Raw genomic sequence first — 22,657 nt, 5'->3', positions numbered from 1 at the left:
TCACATGAGACAGCGTGGGTGACAAGCACGGCTTTGTTCAGCTTGTGCTGCACAACAGGACAACAGCCCTGCTCCCCTCCTGGTGCCCCTCAGCACCCGTGGCCTGGCGTGCTGAGCCCCACAGGTGCCAGCCCAGCAGCTCACAGGATGCAGTGGGGACGTGGGGCTGCCCCATACAGCCAGGGCAGGGCAGCCTTATGGTCAGAGCATGTCCCTATGCTTCAGGTGCTCTAGATCCTGCATGGTTGATGCCCCCTTCCTCTTCTCCCTGCAAGCTGAAGGATGTGCTGAATGACATCATAGCCCAAAAGGTTTTTGCCCCCAAGTACTGTAAGCACATGGACTCTGACCATCATCTACAATAAAGTTCTAGTTTCTTACCCCAAAATACCAGCTCCTAGTCTCTCCTCAGATCCTAAGCTTAGTCCTCTTCTCCCAAGGCGCTGAAGACCAGCAAGATCCTACCATAGCTTTCCCCTATTCTCTCCCTTCTAGGAGGAGCCCAAGAACTTGTATGACACTTACATGCCTTATGAGCTCTGAGCTGCCCCTTCTGAGCCCTGAGTCGCTGTTTAGACCCAGCCCTGGCCTCAGCCCAGCCCTTGCACTCTGCTGCTCAGCCCCTCTGGACTGCACCACAAGAGGGATGCAGTGTCAGGATCATTCCTGGCACCTATTTCATCCCCTCTGGAGGAACATCCAGGTCTTGTTGCAGCCCTGCAACCTCTCACCCAGGGCAGGAGCTGGGGGTGCTGGGATGGGGCAGGTGTTGCTTGGGCAGAGAGCTGCAGCTTCAGTCCTCCTCCCAGGTCAGTGATGGATGTTGCTGCTGAGGCTCTGCTATGAGCTGCGCTTGGGCTGACTGAGACGTTTTTTTTGTCATCTAAGACTGTTGCCTTTGTGTAATGGGGCTGCGACAAGACATGGGCAGCAACTGGTGCCTTGATGTCCAAGTACTGAGGAAGGCCAGGCAGCCTCTGAACTTTGCTTCTGGGAGCTACATCTGGAAACATCCCATGGAGCTGGATCTGTGCTCTGCCTCCCTGCCACAGACAATCCTTGGGCTTGCTCACCTCTCTGCTTCCCAGGGACAGCTCAGCCTGAGTATGACCACAGCTATAGCTACATTCAGCCCTGCACTCCGGCTTGAGATGAGGGTCCTGATGTGAGGGAGAGAGGACAGAGGGAAGGAGTTCACCCTTCCACCTGCACAGGCAACTTTGAACTGTTAATGAAGCCCCCTCAGTAGTGCTTCTGAGCCTCTTGGCATTGCAGGCTTGTGTGTATGATTTGGAAAGCGTTGTGGGAAAAATATTTCTGCATAGATTTCCCATTATGCAGCCCAAAGGGATGGTCAGTGCGGGGAGGGCCAGGGCTCTCCCAAAAGAGATTTAAAGGGGGAGTGTAATAGGGACTGCCGGGTGCTCGCCCTACCCATCAGCTCGTAGCCAGAGCAGTTTGCCCAAAGGATGGATGGAGTAAGTACACTGCTTGCAGAAGAAGGGAAAATACTACGCTTCGTTTTGGGCTCCTCACTCCAAGAAGGACACTGAGGTGCTGGAGCATGTCCAGAGATGGGCAACGAAGCTGGTGGAGGGTCTGGAGCGCAAGTCTGATGGGGAGCAACTGAGGGAACTGAGGATGTTTAGTCTAGTGAGGAGGCTGAGAGGAGACAGGATCACTCTCTACAGCTACCTGACTGGAGGGTGTAGTGAGGTGGGGGTTGGTCTCTTCTCCCAGGTAACGAGAGATATAACAAGAGGAAATGGCCTCAAGTTGCACCAGGGGAGGTTTAGGTCAGAGACTGAGAAGAACTTTGTCACTGGGAAGGTTGTTGGACACTGTTCCAGGCTGCCCAGGGAGCCGATGGACTCCCCGTGCTGAGGGACATAGGTTATTGTTGGGCTTGTCAGTGTGAGAGGAGGGGTTGAACTCGATGATCTTAAAGGTCTTTTCCAATCAGAGTGATTCTCTGATTCTGTGATCATCAGGGTGAGATGCCTTGGTGGGACTGGTGTTGTGGAGCAGATGGGAGTTGCTAGGGGAGTGGGAAGGCAGCCCTAGCTGGCACATCCCCCAGGAGACACAGCAGTCGTGTTGAAGGTTGGGGTTCCCTGTGTCACGTGGGCTTAAAGGACCCCAAGGTGGTCCCTGTCCTCTCTGGGCTCCACGCTGCAGCCAGGGCCGTGTGACCTTCTGATCCTCGATGCTGCTGGCACATACTGGTGGATGAGGTTTCCAGCCTTGTAAGTAGCAGGCAGGGGGATCTGAAGCATGCAAGTGTGGATTTTCCTTTTCTGCAAGGCAACCTGGAGATTCTGGCAGCACTGTGCAGATGTGGGGGCATGCAGCCCCCTTCTCCATTCTTGGGAGCTCCTGGGAAAGAATTGGGGAAGGCACACAAATCCCAGCCATGCCATATCAAGCACCTCACTTGTCCCAAGCACAAATGTCACACAACTGGGGGTCTCTGCTGGGCTGACATCCCCACGGGTGACCTGAGCAAGCCACAGCATTACCATACAGGCTGGTGGCCCAGGGGACACAGTCTCTGAGCTATGCCATTGACTCACAATTATGGGTGCTGTGGGACCATCTTCAGCTGAGTAGATAGTCCTTCCTGGTGCACTTTGAGGCCAAGGGCTGCTCCAGGAACATCTCTCATCCCTCCTTCTCTAGCCTGGTTTCTGCATTTAGGATGGTATCAGTGTTAAAGCTGGGACAGCGCTGGCTGCATGTCCCTGCTGGGGATGCTGAAGGAGCAATAGGACTTTTGGAGCTGACGAGGAGACAGGCAGGTATTCTTGTCCCTTCTCATTATAGCATGAACTGGACAGAGCTCAGCAAACCCCAGTCACATGTTACTCCACTTCTCACCAGGGAGGAGAGAGAAATGCAGCCCTTTTAGCCACATCTTACTCCAAAATGGGCTGCTGGGTTTTTTTTGGTGCCCATGCAGCCATGAGCTCTGTAGGACTGGTGGAGCATGCAGATGCCTTTGTTGCTGGCCTGGTAGTCCTGCTGGCAGGTAGGATGCCTGCCTCAGTGCCACCCTCTGTTGTGTAGCATGAGCTCCTCACCCCACCATGGTGATGGTGGTGACCTCTCAGGCTTTGCGATTTCCCTGTGGAGAATACAAGGGGAATCTAGGGAAATCTGCAGATCTTCCTCATTCTACCACTGTCCCCCCTTTGTCACTCTCCTCAGCAATGTCTACCCTGGGCCTGGTGTCATCCAGGACTCTTGACAAGTTTTGCTCTTTTCAGCCCCTGGGATTCCTTCCTTTGGAGTGAAGTAGTCCAGCACTGTCAACAAAGCCTTTACAGCTCTCAATGTGCTTGTCCTGCTCTTTGTCACAGGGATCAGCTTCAACAAAGGTGAGCTGAGCAACTGGAAGCTTGGGGAGGATGACCTGCCACGGGCAGCTGCCCATGAGGCTGGGTATCAGGGGCTCTGCTCTCCCCGACTGGGCAGCTCTGGTCGGACCATCTTATGCAGCCTCCCCTGTGTGACACCCTGTTTTCCTCTGCTGTGGTGGCCTGGGTTCTGATAGCTATAGGTGTGCCTGGGAGCCATGGAAGGGCTTTAGGGGAACACGAGCTGGCAGGTTCCTGCTCGCTGAAAGCCACCCTGCAGCAGGATGCAGGCAGGGCATCCCTGCCTGGCTCCCTCCTGCCATCTCCTGACTGCCACATGGCTGGCTGCCCTCACCTCAGGAAACCTCCTGCTCCCTCTGCTCCACATCCTGCGGAGAAAAGCTAAACCTACCATGACCCTGACCCTCCACGCTGCCTCAGCACCCCAATGCAGGCAGGGCTGGCCTGTCTGTCCCCCTGTGACCACCGAGACTCTGTCTGTGCTGGGCTTTTTCCTCCTTACTGTGGACAAGCCTTTTTCGTTTATTCCCACTCCTCGGTTCCCAGCACTTCCCTTTCCCAGAGCTGGGCACATTCCTCTGTGTCCCACACAGGATGCACCCTTGGGAGGAGCGGGATGCAGTATCAGGATGCCCCACACAGCCAGCCTCACTTCCCTTTGTCCAGCCATCATGTCCCCTTCAATGACAGACAGGCAGGGTTTGCAACCTGCCCCATAGCCCCTGCTTTAGTGCCACAGCTCCTGGCATGTTCCCCCACATCCCTGAGGTCACTTTGCAAAGCTGGAGGATGCCCCTGGACCCTTCCCAGAGCTGTGGGGATGCAGGGAGCAGTGGTTGCCTGGCGGGGGGGACACATTGGTGTAATCATCAGGCAGTCCCATTTCCCACCCTGGCCCGGGGCGAGAGCTGGATGCCACACCTGTGTTGCCTCTCTGTCTGCCTGTATGTTCCTGGTGAGGATCGGCACAAAGGCCGGGAGTGGCTGTGGCGCTGGCCTGGCAGGGCTGGGAGGGTCAGTCTGCCCTGTGCTGCGAGCCCACTGAAGGGAATGAAACAAGGGAAGGAAAAGCGGGGACTGGCAATAGTGGCCTTCTCTGGGGCTCCCTTGGAGTGGGTTTGTGGTGCCTGCTCTCACTCCTTCTGCCTTCCTCCTGCCCTGGGCTGCAAAGCAACGCCGTGAGATACTCCCACACCAGTCCCCAAAACCACTGACACAGGATTCTTGAGGCTGCTGCTTCTAACAGACTTGTAATTGTTACAGCCAGGAGCACGTTGGCCTGGTGCACACGCATACACACACGTACACACATGCAGCCCAAAGCTACACAGCCCCAGGGAAGGGACAGGCCAGCACCAGGCCCCGCAGCAGTGACTGTCCCACCACACTTGTGTGCCCAGTGGAAAGTGCTTGTGTGCATCCAGCCCCTTGCCCCACAGGGATGTGCTGGCTTGGAGCAGGGAGGGCTGTGACCCGCTGCAGCCCACAGCCCTCGAGAGGATGCTCTGCTCCCTGAGCATGCACCTTGGGGCACCTAGCCTCTGCCCGGCTTTTGGGGAGAAGATGGAGCCAGTGAGACTGATGGGGGGACAAGGAAGGCTTGGTATCTGTGTGGCAGTGAGATGCCTGGGCTGCAGGAGCAATCCTTGGGAGCCATTGGCTGAAGATGCTCCCCAAGAAGTGAGGTAGGCCCCGGGCAGGAGAAGCTCTGCTTTCACTGGAAATGGCAGGAGTGGGTGGCATCAGCCTGAGTCAAGCCCCAAAATGGGACAGATTTACACAGTCTATAGCAAGGAGGTGGCAGATATATCCAGCTGCACTCATCCTTTCTGCCCGTGAAAGCCTCCATGGCTCAGTCCTGAGCTTGGCCACCCACATCCCAGGGATACTCCCCAGAGAGATAGCTTAACACCACCATGTTCCCAACACCCTCCTCACCCTCCCAGTGCTCATCCCCATCCGGTCCCAGTGACTGCCTGCCTTCCTCGCCTCACAGCCTCAGGCAGCACCGGCACTGGTGATGCTCAGAGTCAAGCACTGGGTTGGATCCATACCAATGCATGTCTGTGTGTCCTGGCTGACCCCTTTTACTCCCCAAAAGCCCCTCACTGCCTCCCACCAGAGAAGGGGTGCAGGCATGGCACGGGGGGGTGGCGGAGATCTCCCTGCAGCCCCACACGGGCTGGTGAAAGGCAGGCACGAGTGTCCTGTGCAACGCTCCATCGCCCTGCTGGTCGGTGGGGCTCGGCCAGCCCTGAGGCCTGTCCCGGCAGCGGGGGCCCTGCTGAGAGCAGCCCCAGGCTCCCGGCCCGGGCTCCTCCACGAGTGCAGTCGGCGCAGTGCTACGTGGCGACGAGCGGCACCTCTCCGGCAGCCACGGCGAAGGGCGAGCCGTCCCCGCCATTGAGCACGCGGTACAGCAGCTCCTCCTTCTCGCGGTGAGCCTGCTCCCGCAGCTGGGCCTCCTTCTCCAGGGCCCCGCGGGCGGCCAGCAGCTCCTCCGACAGCTGCCTGCAGGCACATGGGCATGGGCTGTCAGAGCCATCCCCTCCCCTGCCCTCCCCGCCGTGCAGCCGCTGCCACGGCTGTCCTCCCCCCATCACACATGGGCACCGGGGCCAGCATGTACCTCGCCATCACCAAGTGGTTCTGGGTGCGAACTTGTAGGTCCTCGTTCTCCTGCTGCAGAGTCTTCACCTTCTCCTCCAGCAGAAGGTTTCTTTCCGCCTGGAAGGGGGACACGAGGATGAGGAGGGAGCTGGAAAGTGCCTCCCCTGACACACCGTGCTGGGGGCACCGCTGGTTTTGGTGGGAGCACAGTGGCGTTGCACCCACATCCCCTCCCCACACCAAGAGAGGAACTGGATTCCATCCACCTCTGCTTCAGCTGCAGTTTCTGGACAGGATTCCAGTGGGGAGAAGGGATGGAAAGAGAAAAGCCCATCTGTGACCCTCCTCCTTGCAACCCACCACGCTCTCCAGGTTCAGCAGCTTCTTGTCCAGGCTGTGAATGTGCTCGTTCTTCATCTCAATGACAAAGTGCAGGCTCTCCAGCTCTTGCTCCCAGAAGGGGCTGGGGCTGCCATGTTCCTGTGGGGCACAGGGCATGCAGCAGCTGCACTGGGGTGGACACTCGGGGCATTTGCCATGGTTCAGTCCACCACACATGACCCCAGTGGGTCATGCTCTCAGATGGGGCCTGGCATGGCCCAGGATCGGTTTGTAGCCACAAGACACCATCATTTGTGTTCAAGGAACCCCAACAGCCTGTGCACCTCCCAGTGAGTGCGTTTTGCTCCCCCCCTCAGCTGTCTTGTGCCCCTCCATCTGCCCCCTGCCCCGCACTCAGGGTCCATCAGAGCAGCACCCGGCTTTGCGCCAGCAACCTGGCAGCAGGTCCCGTCCCCGACACCGCTCCCTGCACCTGGATGTGCTTCTTGTAGTCTGTGCTCAAAAGTGACTCCTCCACCCGCTTCATCCTCTCCTGGAAGCACTTCAGTTGTGAATTCAGTGCCTGGATCATCTCCTGGGACAGCCAGGGAAGAAGCAGGATGGGATTTCTTTGTGAGCAGGGGCACTGCTGGGCTACAGCACCCTGATAATCCCAGAGATGAAGGAGCCTGCATGGTCCCCAGGCACGCCAGGGACCGAAGTGGCCACCAAGTAGCTTGGGGCACCATGGCAGAGCCAGTGGATGGGCCCCGAGCCCTCTATAAGCACACTCTCCCTGGGGATTTCTCTGCAGGTACCTGTAAGGCTGCCTGGGACCTGTGGTGTGATTCTGTCAGCAGCAGCTTCTCCTGCTCGTGTGCTCTCTGGAGCTCTGAAGAGGGGACACGGCCTGAGCATCACCAGCATGGGGACACTGGGGCAGTGAGCTCTACCTGAGCCCCACGGTGCCATGGAGCAGGGAGCTGTGTCTCCACAGCAGTGGGGGGTGATGGGGCAGGGGGGCTGTCGAGAGCCTTGCTGTCCTAGCACACACCTTGCAGAGTCTCCGTGTGCTCTCTCCTCAGGGCATCAAACTGCTCTTCCAGCTCCAATTCTTTTCCCTTTTCCACCTGGGAAGCAAGGAGATGAAAAGTCCTGCATGTCTGATCAGCATGAGGAGGGATGCTCTGGCCCTTCTCACCCTCCATGGCACACTGGCATACTGTTCTGAGCTTCCTAACTCCTTCCTTCTCCTGAGAGCTCCTTCTCTTGAGCCCAGCTCAGTGTGAGCCAGGTCTGTGGTGGTTGCCCAGCCACATGCTCCCTGCCCACCCGCTGTCCCCAGCAGAACCCGCCTTTTCAACCTACCTGGATGGTGAAGTCCTGGGTGATGCCCGTGCTGCCTGCCTGGCTGGCATCCTGCAGCTCCTCCTCATGGCCTTGGTGGAGTCTCGTGCTCCCTGTCTGCTCCTCTTGCAGCCCAGCCTTCTCCTTCCCATCCTCAGGCAATGGGGCAGCACTGGCTGCAAGGCAAACGTGACTGGAACACTGCTGGCTACCTCTGCTCACCAGCCGACCAGTAGCCTGGGTTCAGCTCCTTGTCCTGTTCCCACTGGACAAATGCCTCCCCCTATCTCACTGGTGCAAATTAGCACTAATTGGGATGGTGCCGGCCAGCTCAGAGAGGACAGAGCTCGTTAGGCCTCCCACCCTGGGGACAACCTATCTGCCTGAGAGGATAGGATGCCATCCTCTCTGGGAAGCCATCCTCTCTGGGATGCCATCCTCTCTGGGATGCCATCACATCTACCTGCCTGCACCAGTGCAGCGTGGAGGCTGCAGCCATCATCCCCATCTTCAGCCTCAGCCCCAGGCTGGCTGCCCTGGGGTCTGCTCTATCGTGTTCTTAATATCACATGGGGGGGGGCAACACACATTTTCATCTCACCATTCTCTGTCTTCAAGGCTGTGAGCTCCTGGGAAGCTGATCCCCTTTGCTGCTGGGCTTTTAGCTGTCTCTGGTAGAGAAAGAAGGGACTGGAGCAGAGGAACAAAGGAGGGCTGATGGCTGCAGGCAGAGGATACCCAGCAGCTGGGCACCCTGTGATGAGCATGCCTCAGCCCTGCTAAAACATGGGTGCTTGGGCATCAGTGGTCTCTGTCTGACCTCTTGCCCTCTGCCAGTCCCAAGCACCCATGGGTGCTTACACACTGCCTGGCAGGCAGCCTTGAGGTCATGCCATTTCCCTGTGCCCCAGATGCTTTGTCACATGCCATTGCCAGCCACTGGCATGGTGCTAATGCAAAATGGGCCCCAGCAGCAAAACAATTGGTGCAGGAGAGCAGGCAGCACCTGGCAAGGCTGTGGCTATGGCATTCCCTCGCCACCCTCCTCCTGCCCTGTCCCTGCTGCCTCAGGATACTCAGGGTCAGGCTGGTCCCTGGCACTCACAGCACCCTGAACACACCCCTCTGATGTTGCTGGAGCAGGAGTGAGAAATGTAAAATCACTCTAAATCAGCGGTGATTCCAACCCTGAGCAGGGCTGGCAGCGAGGGCTGGCAGTGAGGGCCAAGCCATGACCTCAGGAGTGCAGGAATGTGCTGCTCGGCCCTGCGAGCTCCCAACACTCCTGCTGCCACTGCAGGGCTGATAGAACCCAGAGATGGGAGCTGCCTTCAGCAACACAGCTCCATGGGGTCCCTCCCGGCTCTGCACAGGTTTAATTTAGTCACTTGGAGGGGACAAGGTAACAAACCAAAGAGATGGGTATATTTTTATCTGTTGCTGAAAGATGGAAGCGACACACGCCTGCTCTCGCAGCTCAGCCTCTCTGATGGGGGGCAAATCTTGTGTCTGATGCCCATCGTGCTTCTGGGCACTGTCAGTGAGGGAATCCACCTGCAGACACATTGCTGCTCTCCAGCCCTGGCAAAGCCATCCCTAAAAATACTGATCCCTGAGGAATCCACCCCTGCAGCCTGCAGAGACACCGGCTGCACCCCGGCTCAGCCCCGCAGCGCAGCGGCCTGGCCAAAACCAGCCCACATTAGGGAGCCTGGCTTGGGAAAAATGCGAGGCAAAGCAAACAGGCGGCCCTGCCTCCGCCTCCCCTGCAGCCCCCCTTCTGAAGCTGGAGGGATGAGCAGTTGCCAGCGAGAGCAGGAGGACTCTGTGCCTCTGGGAAGCCCCGGCTTTATCTTCCCTTCTATGGCATGAGTGGCGGTGGCGTTGCAGGCGGCCCAGGCTGCGGGGCCGGGAGGGAGCCGGTGGTCAGCATGTGGGGGGTTTGTTCTCGTTACTGACACAGTGCAAACACTGGGTGCCCTGGGATGCCCTTGAGCTCCAGGCTGCCCATCTCATGCTGATGTGCATCCCCGTTATTTAATGTACCCCGTGTCCTGTGATGGGTTGTTGAGTCTATTGGCAGGAGGGTGGATGAGACAGCTGGGGCTCTGCGAGCCTGTGGGCATCATGGGAACCTCAGAAACTCCCCCCACCTCCACTTTTTTTTTTAACACAAAAGGCCATGCAAAAGTCACACAGCCCCCAAGGGCTCCTTCAGGAGCTGGATGCTGGTACCTCCTCCACGAGCAGCTCCCAAACCCCACCTGTCCAAAGCAAACTGCCTCTACTGCACGTGTCCCTCCCTGGTGGAGATGATGCCCAAGGACAGAGAGCCCAGGGTTTGTCACTCCCAATCACTCCCCCAGCATGGCCAATGTCCCCAAAGTGGATCCAGAGCACTTTCACCTCTCTCCAGACCCAGTGGGATGGGGCCTCAGAGCCCCTCAGCCACTCAAGGAGGATGACTTGAGACAAGCCTGCTGAACTCTGGAAGTGGCTGAAGGGAGCAAGAGTTATGCCAGCATCAGCAGACAAATGTGAATTCCTGCCCCCAGGCTACCAGCGAGGCACCCTTCCTACCTCTAGCAGGAACTAAAACAATGTCTGTAGCTAATTTTACTCCTAAGTGCTCAGTTGTCTTTCAGGATGAGAGCTTCGCCATCAAAACCAGGGTGAAAAGCAAAACGTGTCTGAAAATGAACTGAAATACAGAGGCACCTGTGGGCTGGGTTGGCCGCAGCCCTCTGCTTCAGCTTTTAGTGTGAGGTGGGGTTTTTGTAAGGTATTTTTCTTCCTCTTTTCCTGTTTTACAAGTGCGTTAGGCAATGAAACCATGCAGTGTTACCTCCAACGAAGGAAATCACACAGAGGCAGGAAACGAGCGTTTAATCCTGACTCTGCTCCTGGGGATGAGGTTTTGCTTTGTGGCTATGGAGCAGGGGGCCACGATTTAGCCCACGACCCTTCAACTTTCCTGAGACCTGCAGCAGATGCTGGCACAGGTCTGTGGGACCTGCCTTTGACTGCTGCTGTTTTTCCTCTGGCAGCAGTTGTGTTACAAGATGGCTATCGCCTCCTGTACAGTCAGATCCGAGTCACAGACCATACACAAACCCTTCATGCTGTTGACAGCCCTGAGTTTTGCATCATGGCCTTTCCCTGGCTCCTGCTGCTACATATAGTTCTTATATCTCCAAAATAAATTCACCCCAGCCCTGGAAGGCGGCCAAACCTCAGCCCTGATCTTTTGGGAAGGCGTCCTGGCCTCTCTCACGCTGGGAGCACGATCAGAGGGTGAGAGGTGACCATGAGGAGACAAGTGTGGGAGGATGGAGCTGGAGGGGAAGGGAGCCCTGGAGCCAGTGCTCAGGCTCTGGGCATGGTCTAGCACCTGCGCCTGTGCCTCCTTATCACCCTGCAGACCGGTGACGGGGTGGACGAGGCTGCCAAGCCTCCTCCCCCGGGGCATGCAGCAGCTCCTGGTATGCTGCCTGCCCACCGCACCCAGCCTGGCACAGCTCCCCAAGGTCACCTCCAACCTGGGACTGTCCTCAAAAGCCTCTGCAGCCCCCAGCTCCGTGATAGCCCCCAGCTCCATGACAGCCCCTAGCCTCATGACATGCACTCAAGGTCTATCTGGGCTCACCCCCGGGGTTTCAAGGCTATCCCATCCTCACACAACTCCAAAAGTTCAACTCTGCCAGTCCATCCATGAGTAACAGGAGGGTGAAGGTCTCCTACCCCGCCTTTTGGTACCCTGGACATGGGACTGTAGGCAGGAGCAGCTCTATGCCCTCCATTAGCCCTTTTTGCCATACAGGGGATTTTCGGTGCTGCTTTCGGGATGAATTCGCAGCTTGCTCACAACTGCTGGGCTGTTTCACAGGGCACAAATCGCGGCGAGCAGCACGAGGCTGAGCAGAGGAGCTCGAGAGTGGGCAAGTGCAGGAAGGGAGGTGTCTGTGGGCAAATGTCTCTGACTTAGGTTTCCGCATTTCTGTAAATGCGTGAGCGGCTCCCAACACCTGGGGCCTCGGAGCTGCTCTGTCTCCCCAGCCCATGCCTCTTCTTGTGAACAATCAGGGTCACAACCCAGCTCAGAAGTGTTGGATCTTATGACATGGAGAAAAGTGTTGGGTGGCTTTTTTTTCCCCCATGATACGGAGAAGCAGCCAAACCCTGCAAGTGCTGTAAATAAAGGCACTTGCTGGCTCGGGGCTGTGTGAGCTCCCCCCACACGTCCCAGCAGCGGGTTGTGCATTGGCCGCGTGGTCTGGGGCGGCTGAGCCCTCGCAGCTGCCTGTGCAGGGGGGCACGCCAGCACTGCGGGGCCTTTCCTCCTGCCCCTGCCACCCTCCAGCGACCACAGCCCGCCGACACCAGCGCGTGCAGCACGGCCGACTTCACAAACAACGGCTGAGGCCGATGGCGGGGTGCTAAGGCAGCACGAGCATGTCAAAAAGTAGTAATAATTAGCAGCAGTAATTTCTTGCCCTTGCAGAGAGCTTGCAGAGAGCTTTTCACTACAAAGCAGAAATGTTGCCTTCAGCACAACGGGGGACCCGGCACAAGTGGGTAAGGATGCAACTTATGGGGCAAAGGAAGATGCTGTGGGAGGGGAGCAGAGGTCTAGCTGGGGGAAACCATCCCTGTCCTATATGGGATCAGCATTTCCAACAGGCATTGTGACCCCAGATGCTGCACCCCTTTTAGTATGGGCTTCCCTGTGATGTGAGGGCAGAGACTTCAGAGGTGCAGCAGGGTGCAGGAGGGCAGGTGGCTGTAAGCTCCTGCTTGCTGTACATGGTACTGTCTCCTCCCTCCACCTCACTGCCGGTGCGGTCACATACAGCCAGGGACAAGCCAGTTCTGAGCTCCCTGGGGCAGAAGGGGTCCCACGCGGGGTGCACCCCCCCGCCAGCAGCGCAAGCAGTGCCCCACGCGAACCGCAGCTCCAGGCAAACCCCAACAACAACCCCGACCCCATGCAAACGCCGACCCCACGCGAGCCCCGATCCCGAGCAGCCCCCGCCGCCGGTACCTTCCCTCCGTCGGGGCAGCAGCGCAGGGCGCTGCCGGTGCAGCCCATGGAGCCCCCGGCGCGGAGCCGCTCAGCCGCGGGGCGCGGAGCGCTGCATCCCCCGGCGGGCGGCGGCGGGGGACCGGGAGGCACGGGACGGGACGGGATGAGCCGCCCCAGCTGGGGCTGGCAGGCAGAGGCAAGGAAAAAAACCCAACAAAAAAAAGAAAGTAACAAGCATCAAGTCCCGTAGCAGCTGCTCGCCGGCAGTGCCAGGAGAGGGTGCTCTGCACCCCCCAGCCGCGGGCAGGGCCCCCGGCCGCAGCTTGCCCGCCCCCGGGGCTGGCCCTCGGCCCCTCCACCCCCGAGTGGCCCTTCCCGGGTAGTGGGGGACCCTCCGCCTCCGGGAGTGCTCTGTCTCCCCGGGGTCCCCTGCACCGGAGATGCTGCAGGGTGACGGAAAAGGAGAGCAGGATCCCTGCACTCAGATTGAGTTGGGGGAGCAAGACCTTTGCACCGAGACTGGGAGGGTCCGACAAGAGTAGGGCTGGCTCGGGTGAACTAACCCCAGCCCCCTGGGAGACGGGATGTGACAAACGAAGGCAGGATCCATCCTGGCTTTTGCCATTATCCCATGAAGTTTGTACTGGGGTAGTTGTGTAAAGGTGGTGGGTTGGGGGTGTTTTGTTGGGGTTTTTTTTCTGTCAGGAGCTTTGCTCTGGGGGTGGCTGTGCTGGCTGGAAGGGACCTTCAGTGTGAGCTGTACTGCCTGGGGGACTGCATCCTGGCAACTCTGCTCATGAGCATCCCAAATACCCCAAATGTTGGGCCTGGAGCCAGAGTGCCCTTTTCCCAGAGGAAATCCTGCACCTTGGAAATGGATCCTGAAGAGACAGGAAAACACATGGGTAAGTGTCCTGCCTACAAATTAATGGGAGAGAAGGCAGGTTCCTCCCGATGTTTGGGTTTTAATGATTTTTTTTTAACACCATAAAATAACAAACATTTCTAAAAGAACACATTCTGACCCGAAGAAAAACCCACCGACACCCAGCGCTACTGAAATAGGAGCGTTTCAACCTGGTCATGAGGCTGTGCCTGTATGGAAACACTGCCAGTTTTTGTCAACAAGTTTCTATTCTGACATTTTCCAAATATCCCCTGGGAGAAGGCCAAGCAGCCGGTGGCTCAGGGCCTGCCAGCACGCTGGTGGTTTGCCACCGCTCAGGCGCTGCCTGCCTGGCCAGGGAGGCAGTGGAGGTGTGCAGTCACCTCAGCACGTGCAGCTCAGAGGTGTTTTTTCTGCCCTGGTAACCCTGGAACCACGGAAATTGTGACACATCGCTTGGATAGGAGGGCGGGGGGGGGGGGGGTGAGGGGCACCCTGAGCCTCCCTGGTACTGGTGGGACTGGTTGTCTTCATCTTTTTGGGTAGGTGAAGTTTTGTGAGTCACGGAGGCTTCCTGGCATCAGCCCTCACCGCTCAGAGACCGCTCAGAGGGCGTCTCTGTTCTTATCTCTCCCAGCACTTCAAATATGAGGCAAGCCTCTTTCCCTGCCCGAGAGTACTTATTTGGGCTGAGTAGATGGTTTGTGGGATAAAAAGCTCTGTCAGTGCGAGGTGCTTGTCTCCACCTCTCCACGGTTAATTAAAAATCCTGGTCCAGACTTTAGAGGCTGAAGGCGTACGGGGGCGAGCACGAAAGCACATGCGTATTTCCAGCCTGAATTTGCATTGCTGGTGCCGTGGCTGTGAACAGAAGCAACTGTGTGAACAGCTGATGAGCCTGTCCAGCTGCTATCACGTCTTGCTGGTGCACCAAGGTCTGGCAGTTTGCACGTGTGCTTGTGCTAATTGCTAGTTTTAACTGTGAGGCGTGGAAGGGCTGCTCTGGGATGCCCCTATGCCATGAAGAGGGGATCTGGGTAGGGGTTCTCTTGCTAGTGGCGGAGAAAAACAGAGGGTTTGGTCACATCAGGCTGAGACATCAAGCCAGCAAGGCAGAGATGGGGTTTGGGGATGGGGATGGGTGAGGCTAGCTCCAGCAGTCTGCTCCCCAGCCCTGCACCCTATGCTGCACACCCCTGCTGTGCTGTGCTCACAGTGGCAGCTATAACTCTGGGCTTCTACAAATCACTAACTTTTGGAGAAGGGCTGCATCAGATCACGTTACATCCTTCCCTCAGCCCACAGGCGTATCTGCAAGGCTGACTGCTGGAGGCCCTGCCTGTGCTGCCTCTGATTTTAGCTTGATTTGAACAATTTCTCAGTTCCTTAAGTCTTTCCTGTGTGGGCTGCACGGGACGTGTCCCTGACAGATCTTTTGTCTCAGCCCTGCTTCATCTTCCTCTGCCCGAACACACAGATAACTCACTCTGTTTCCAAGGCGGCACTTAAACAGCTAAAGACATTTCTGTACAGTCACTTCTTAGCAAAGCAAGGGCTTTCCATGGCACTGTAGGGGTGGGATTCATGGCTGCAACAACTCAACCTCTCTCCCTAACCAAGGGATCCTGGAGATCTGGACAACATGCAAGGCTGGGGCTGCCGGAGGCTACACACGGAGGGCTGAAGGTGACAAGACCGTGTCAGAGAGGTGATATCTGCCTCTGCAAAGACAGGAAAGTGGAGATAGTGTATGGCAGACCCACCTGGGGCAGCTTCAGCTTGTTTTAAAGTTTGCCCCAAAGTCTTTTTTTCAGTGTTACAGCAATCTCTCCCCAGAAACAACAGTGGCTGGAGACATCTCAAGGGTTTTCCCTGGAAATCTGAGCCTAGGAAGGTTTATCTCCTGCTCAGCTGAATTGCTGCAAATGAGATAACAGCTGGCCAAGCGTTGAGTTAATTTGTACCAATAGCCATTTAAAGTGTTTGCCAAAGCTTATGGATAAGAGAAGTATTTATGTAAGCTGTTAAAGTGTCTGGGTGCTCTCTCCAGTCCCAGCTGACAAGGACTGGGAAGGATGGGGTGGGTACAAAGTGGTTGCCGTGCCAGCAGGGAGATTTCCAACTGGGACCTGGCCCTGCATAGTCTGTGTGCAGCAGGGTCCTGTGAGGACAGATGGGGGTCATTCTTTTTTTGTTTGTTTCTTTTATTTTCAGAAACACATTCGGGGGAAAAAAAAAAAAGTGGGGAATTCTGCTGGTTTTTGGGTGATGAGCTGGTCTGTGGTGATGGCTGGTGGGTCCTGGCAGAGCTGGGGGCCCAGGCACTGGAGAGACAGTGGTCTCAAGATGCACCCTTTGCCCCACACATATCACTTGCAAACTATTTGCTTTTATAAGCAAGACCTAACAAAGCCATTAACTCTGTCACCCATCTGGGCTGGCTGCTTTGCTTCAATGCAAATCAAGGATGTTTAGATAGATCTGCTGAGACCTCGTGACTGGGCTTTGCATGGGTGAGATAGCTCAGAAAACTGTTTGAACTGCAGAGCATCTTGCATGTGTTAAAGTCCTCCCCAAAAGTCAGACTCCACAGCCCTTGAGGCAGAGCAGTGATTTCAAGTCATTCCTGCCCATACCTGTGTTTCTCCAAGCAAGAAAATGTGGGTTAACCTGTCCTAAGAGTCCTTTATTCTCTTTTTTTCCCTCACAGCTAAATGGATAGGAGAAGAATGGGAGAGCAAAACCTTCACCCAGACTGGCTGTGAGAAGCATGTGGTGCCAGGGGCTCGAGGTGAGGGGTTCTGTTCCCCTCCTAGCTGCAAAGACGGTGCTCTAGCCATGCCCGTGCCTCTCTGGCTGCTCTGGGACCTCGAAGTGAAAACCAATCCCAAAGGATAACTTTCTGCCGTGCTCCTGAGCGGGGGGAATGGGGCTATTTATTCCTCACCCTTAAGCCTCTGCAGCGGGTCAGCAATGCAGTTGCTGCTGCCGGCACGGGGTGGGCAGCAGCATCCGTCAGGGCCCCTGCCCACTCCTGCGCCCTGCCTGCCCGCTCCCAGCCGGCCTCGCTGCTAAATAAGGACGAAAGGCTAAAAATAGGACCGAGGCAGGGGTTTGGACAAGCTGAGCAACTTTTCCCAGGGCTGGGAGCAATATGGGGGGAGCAGCCAGTGTCAGTGTATGAGGGAGAGCTGAACTGCCTATGGGGAAGGGTCTTACAAGTGGGTCCCAACTGTGCTGTGGTTGGGGAAGGTCTCAGACCTGCCACATTCGTGTCCTGTGTGCTCAGTTGGCTCAGCTCCTTCCAGCTTTCCACAGGGAAAAAGCATCTCTTCACCAAAATATATGGGACAACCCATGCTTCTGTGCTGCTCATGATGGTGGGGTACCTGTGAGGCCACTCCAGCATGACGATGAGGCCACGCAGGGCAGCTCTGGCGGGACAATGAGCACCTGAAGGGGGAAGGGTGGGAGAGAAGGGTATAAAATCCAAAATTTTGGATAGATGGGTGGTGCAGCAAACTGCCCAGCCTGCCCAGGCCTGGGCTACCCCAAACCAGGCTCCCCCCATCCCCAATGCACACGGCAGCAGGTTTAAGGTCTCAAATATCTCTGCGCTTCAGCTGCTGTCTGCCCTTGGGGACGTTGCGGGGATCCCGGGGTTTGTGCCCACCCTTTGCACACCCGCACACACCTCGGCCAGCCCATGTGGGGTGGCAGAGGACTCAGCCTAAGCGGGGGGGAGATGGGGGTCTCATAGGGGTGTGGGTCCCTGGCGTGGCGGTGCCCCTCGGCATCCCACCCCGCTCCCACCGCTCGGGAGACCCTGGGCGCCTGGGCAAGCGCAGCTTCCCGTCCCTACATCCCTGCGACTCCAGTCCTGCGATTGACAGCGAAACCAGCGGAGGGGGGGGCGGGTGGGAGGAAAGAGGAAGGGAAAATCTCGGAGCGTAGCACAGGGAGAGGGAGGAGATTGGGGAAGTGGGCTGGGCGCGCAGCTCGCAGGGTGCAGCCCCAGCACGCAGGTCGGCCCAGCGCCAGTCAGTGGACAGCTCGGTGCGCCGCGGCGTCTCCTCGCTCGTCTCCCGGTGCCTTTCCCGCAGCTCCCGGCCGGAGGATGGTGGGCGCGGGGCTGGCGCTGGCGCTGTGCGCGCTGCAGCTCTGCCCGTCCGCGCTCGGCGCGGCCCGCCCGCAGCTGCTGGTGCAGCGCAGCGGCTCCCGCAGGCTCAGCACGGTGAGAGGCTGCGGACCTTCCCCGCTCCCCGGCGGCCAGGGCAGGGGGCTGCCGGGGGGAACGGAGCGCGGGTTCCGGGGCGGGGGGGAGGAGGCTGGTGGGGGGAGCAGCCCGAGAGGCTCAGGTGGGTAGGAAAGCTTTGCCCTTCCGAGCTTTTCCCCTCCTGCGGGGTTTCGCAAGAGATCCGTATTATTTTCGGTCGCAGAAGGACGAGTGCAAGGTGTGATTCTGTGTGCATGTGTGTGTGGCTGGGCTGAGGCGGGTGTAGGGGGGATCCCATAGACTCGACCGCCTTGGGGGAACACAGTGGCAGGTTCCAGCCCTGGAGCAGGAGAGGATTTCGGCTCTGGCAAACCTATCCTTGGCTAGGCTTTCCCCGCAGCTTCCCAGCACCACGGCTGTCACTCCTCCTGCTTCTGAGCATTTCCCAGCTCTGGCAGGTTCCCACGCAGCGCCGGGCCGGGCTCATCAACAGGCGCTGATTAAGATGTGTGACTCTCACGTGGTGCAGAGGGGAATATCTCTTTTTTATTTTCCAGGAAAGCTAATGTTACCCCAGGGAAGGGGGAACCGGTTGGGAAGGCTGGAGTGGGCTTTGTGGGGCAGCAGAGGATCTGTGGCACCGCAGATACACATCCACATGCTGTTGTTTAGCTCCCATGGAGCCTCTTTGCCTGCAGATCCATGGGCGAGGGGCTCCCAGCTCTTGCCAAACGTCGGGGCACAGCCTGCCCCTTGCCTCAGCTTGCCCTGAGCCCCACAGCCTGCCCTGTGCCCCAGGCTGCCGAGCGGGCCAGCGTGGCGGGCTGGGCTGCTCGCCTGCGTGGGCAGCGCCGGGGCTGCTGCCTGGCACCAGGTAATACAGCTCCCACCGGTTCTGCGGCTGCGGAGCAGGCGGGGAGAGCCCTGCGCCCCTGGCAGAGAGGCACGGGCTCCCTGGCCAAACCTGCTCGGGGTGCACGGCCCAGACATCCTCCTGCCAGGAAAAGTCTTGAAATTAGGCTAGAGCCTGCTCGGAGAGGCAGCTGGGGCTAGGCTTTCACCTCTGGCAGGTTCAGGGATGGCTGTTGTAGGCGAGTGCCGCCATCCCCTTGCCTTTGAACTTGGATTGTGGGACTGACAGGCTCCGGTGCTGTTGCCAACCTGTGGCTTTGCTGGCAGTGGCCAGGGAGGCTAGTGGGACTCCAGGGATGCAAGGGAGATGTCCCAGCATGGCTTCCAGCCCAGCCAGGACACACGAGTGATGTTCCTCCATCTGGGTGATATTCCCTGTGTGTGTTTTTCCATTATCCCACAGGACAGCTCAGGGTCAGGCCCCTGGGGTATAAAAGGCCCAGCTCATCAGCCTCCCTGAGCATGAACAGAGTTGGAAATATTAAGCCGTGTTTAGAATGCAGCAGGCGAGTGTGATTCCTGCTCCTGCATGAGACCAGGTGGCTGGAGCCAGTGGATGAGAGCTCACAACAGCCAGGCTGGTTCCTGGCTGAGTTGGGAGGCTGTGCCAGCCCCACAGCCACCTAGGGCACAGCTTCCCCCGGGCCAGTGCAGCCAGTGCCACCCTGCCCTTGTCCCTGCTTGCCCTCTCGCCTTTGCTCTCACACGCCGTGCTCAGTGCCGCTGGCATGAAAGATGCTTCTCACCTGATTCCCAAGCAATGTGTTTGGAGGGTGAGCTGAGGCACGTTTGGAAATTGAAGTCTTGAGAACCCTCTTCAGGTATAAAGTACATGCAGAGAGGCTGGCTAGAGAGTTTCTGCAGTACCCCCAGGCTCAGAGAGCTGGGAGTGCAAGAAAAGCAGAGGGAAATGTTTATTTGGGCTTTGAAGCAGAGCTGAAGGTCATTTTCTGGTTGTGTTTGCAAGCAGATGTTTGGTGGGGGTTAGAGGTCCAGCACTGGGTAAACCTGCAAACCCAGGGCTAGGCTCACCCTGGCTCTAACTCCTGCTGTCCCTCGGTGCCACAGGTTGGTGGCTTTGCCTGGGAGAACTGTGGTGACAAGAGTGACCCCGTGGTGCTGCAGAGCCTGTCTGTGGCACCCGACCCCATCAGCATCCCGGGCAGCCTGCGTGTCAGCGCGGCCGTCAGCAGCAGCAAGGCCATGGCCTCCCCTCTGAAGGTACGTGTCGGAGATGCCTCTGTGGGGTGAGGGAGGGCAGAGCTTCCCAAAACCACCCCTGGCTGGGAGATGCCCAGCAGTGGGTACAGGCACAGGCATCCCTTGGGGAAAGGAGGGGGCCAGAAGAGGCCAGAATGGGGCAGTGGGTGTGGGGAGACCTGCCGTGGGGGCAGACAGCACGGTGAGAAGCTCCCAGCCTTGTCCCAGTGGGAGAAAACAGCTGGACTGTGTCGTGTCCTGGGGATGGAATGAGTCACGAAGGGAAATGAAACCCCAAGTGCCCTGAGTGCTCGCAGCAGTCACTGCAGCACTTGTTTTTCAGTGGCCTGACGTGGCTGCTCCACCCGGGAACATGCCTGGGAAACCTCAGACCAGCTTGGCTGCCCTGCACCACTTTTTGGGGACATTTTGGAATGAGATGGAACACGTTTCTTCTGTCCAAGGGCTGTCTTGAGCAATGCTGCGGTGCCTGCTCGGGGCTGCATGCTGAGGCACGTGCCGGAGGAGCAAAGCTGTGGGATGGGAGCTGCCAGGTGGTTTTGGGACAGGGAACCAAGGAGAGGGGAAGAAGCAAGTGTGTGGGGTGCCAGGAGGTATTTATTCAAGGAGTCAAACTGAGGTTGGAGGAAGAGAAACCCACAGTTAGAAAGGAACTGAAAGCAAGAAGGGGAGGTGGAAGAGTGTGTCGTGGCCTCATGGACACCCCAAATTATTGCACGAGCAGGAGCCGAGGGAGATGACTGGGGAGAGGGAGTGTGGGACAGGCGGGAGGAGCCGTGGGTACCCGTGCCAACTGAACATGTGCTGAACACCTTCCCTCCAGGCGGTGCTGGTGGTGGAGAAGGCGCTGGGCGACCTCTGGATCCAGTTGCCCTGCATCGACCAGCTGGGCAGCTGCACCTACAATGACGTGTGCACCATTCTTGATGACCTCATCCCGCCTGGCACACCCTGCCCAGAGCCCCTGCTCACCTATGGCATCCCCTGCCACTGCCCCTTCAAAGCGGTATGCCTGAGACCCCCGGCTGGTGCAACACCGGGTACTGCCGTGCCCCTTGCTGTGGGGCTGGGGGAGTCTGGGCTAATGTCTTCCCTACGTGTCCCCTCTCTCTGCAGGGCTCCTACTCCTTGCCAGCCAGTGACTTTGACCTGCCTGACGTGGAGCTGCCTTCCTGGATGACCAATGGCAACTACCGCGTCCGGGTGGCTGTCAGTAGTGGCGGAGAGGAGCTCAGCTGTGTCAAGCTGGCCTTCTCCCTGCAGTCTCACTGAGGGACAGGAGACTGTCCCTCCTCTCCCCACCACCTTGGTCCCCTGTCCCATCCCATCCAGTTGTACCCTATCCCACCCCAACCCCTCCCTGCGAGGGGCATCTCTCCCCTGCTGCACACAGAAGGCCCCTCTGGCTGTCCTGCTGTCTCCAACTCCATTGCCAAGGTGTCTCCTGTCCTGGACAGGGTGGCTTTGGAGCCTAACCCCAGCCTGTCAGTGTGACTTGGAGGTGGTAATTTTTTATCTGGTTTCTGGGATTCTTTCTGGCAATTTTAGACAAAAACATTCCAGGGAAAAGCAGTATCTTTTGGAGCAGTCCGTAGGGAGGAGGGAGTGTTTGGGAGTGCTGGCTCAGGCAGAATTAGCTGTGGAGGGTGTCCTCACTTGCCCCCACCACCTCTGGCCAGACCACAGGGCTGTTTTGCAGAAGTGTCCCCAGACAGGAGCCTGGTTCCCCCATGGCAGCTCTGGCTCTGCCTTTGGTGCATCCCTGTCCTGCACACGGGACCAACTTCGTGACACAAGGCACCCGTGAGGGCATCTTCTGTTCCCCTCCTGCAATAAACATCACAAGCACAAGAGGACTGAAACCACCTGTGCTCCAGACAGGCCTTTTAATTCATGAGGGACCAAGTGGCTGGTGCTGCACTCAGGAGCAGGAGAGGTGACCAAAGCCTGGCTGCGCTGGCTCTTCATGGGGAGTCACAGCTGTGGTGGGCAGCTGGGGCACAGCCTGCCTGAGTCCTCATCTCATTTTGTCACTAGGACTGAGCTGAGGCAGGACGTTACACTGGGATGATCCTTCCCATGCCTCAGCACAGAGCAGCATCCTAGGCATGGGATGGACTGGGAGACTGTCTTAAAGACCAGCAGGCCAGGTCCGATTTGGGGGCTCTGCAGCCCCTGCTTGTGGCTGGGGGCTGTGGCATGGGCAGGCAGCATCCTGCAGCAGGGCCAGCGTGTGCCAGGCCCCTGCAAGGCAGAGGTGCAGGTGACGCACCAGCTGCCCACATCCCTTACCTGCTCGCATTGTTTAGCCCCTCTGTCAGGCTGATCTGCCTCCAAGCACTGTATACGCCTTAACTTCTGCCGGGCTGCCCATGTGGGAAGCACTGTGCCACACACACGTGGTCCCTCCACCTTTGTGCACTCTTCTTGCTCAGTTCCCTCTTGCCATGGGGACAGACTGGGGCTGGCTTTACCTAGAGAAGCACTAACTGTGTCCCCTGCTCGCTGCCGGTGTGCAGCTCCATGCTGCAGATTGTTAATAAAGAGATGTTTTTACCAGGAAGCAGAGTTGATGCCTTTTGGTGCTGGGGTTGACCCAGGGGTGGCATTTCTTGGCCTTGAAATAGCGGGGACGTGGTTTTGAGCTGGGGGAAGTGAAAAGAATGATGGGGCTGGGGCAGCAGTGGAGGATGCTGTGGGCCAGAAGAGTTGAGTATGAGCTGGCTTCTGTGTGAGGGGCACAG

The 22,657-nt window shown here is 57.8% G+C and overlaps 2 protein-coding genes across 2 annotated transcripts; one reads left to right on the top strand and one right to left on the bottom strand.

Moving 5' to 3' along the window:
- Nucleotides 1-4,608: 4,608 nt before the first annotated feature.
- Nucleotides 4,609-12,792, bottom strand: CCDC69 (coiled-coil domain containing 69). Its single transcript, XM_062002683.1, has 9 exons — nt 12,697-12,792; nt 8,257-8,326; nt 7,677-7,831; nt 7,363-7,438; nt 7,127-7,200; nt 6,802-6,903; nt 6,348-6,467; nt 6,007-6,104; nt 4,609-5,888 (listed from the first exon to the last, which is right to left on the bottom strand). The coding sequence occupies exons 1-9, from the start codon at nt 12,742-12,744 to the stop codon at nt 5,720-5,722; spliced, it is 912 nt and encodes a 303-aa protein (XP_061858667.1). The 5' UTR covers nt 12,745-12,792; the 3' UTR covers nt 4,609-5,719.
- Nucleotides 12,793-17,536: 4,744 nt separating this feature from the next.
- Nucleotides 17,537-22,476, top strand: GM2A (ganglioside GM2 activator). The gene is made up of 4 exons (XM_062002957.1): nt 17,537-17,798; nt 19,761-19,913; nt 20,737-20,919; nt 21,030-22,476. The coding sequence occupies exons 1-4, from the start codon at nt 17,682-17,684 to the stop codon at nt 21,183-21,185; spliced, it is 609 nt and encodes a 202-aa protein (XP_061858941.1). The 5' UTR covers nt 17,537-17,681; the 3' UTR covers nt 21,186-22,476.
- Nucleotides 22,477-22,657: the final 181 nt, after the last annotated feature.

This window comes from Colius striatus, chromosome 9 (assembly GCF_028858725.1).
Source record: "Colius striatus isolate bColStr4 chromosome 9, bColStr4.1.hap1, whole genome shotgun sequence".
Taxonomy (NCBI): Eukaryota; Metazoa; Chordata; class Aves; order Coliiformes; family Coliidae; genus Colius; species Colius striatus.
The sequence above is the reverse complement of the archived record's forward strand: the minus strand, read 5'-3'. Positions and strand labels throughout refer to the sequence as shown.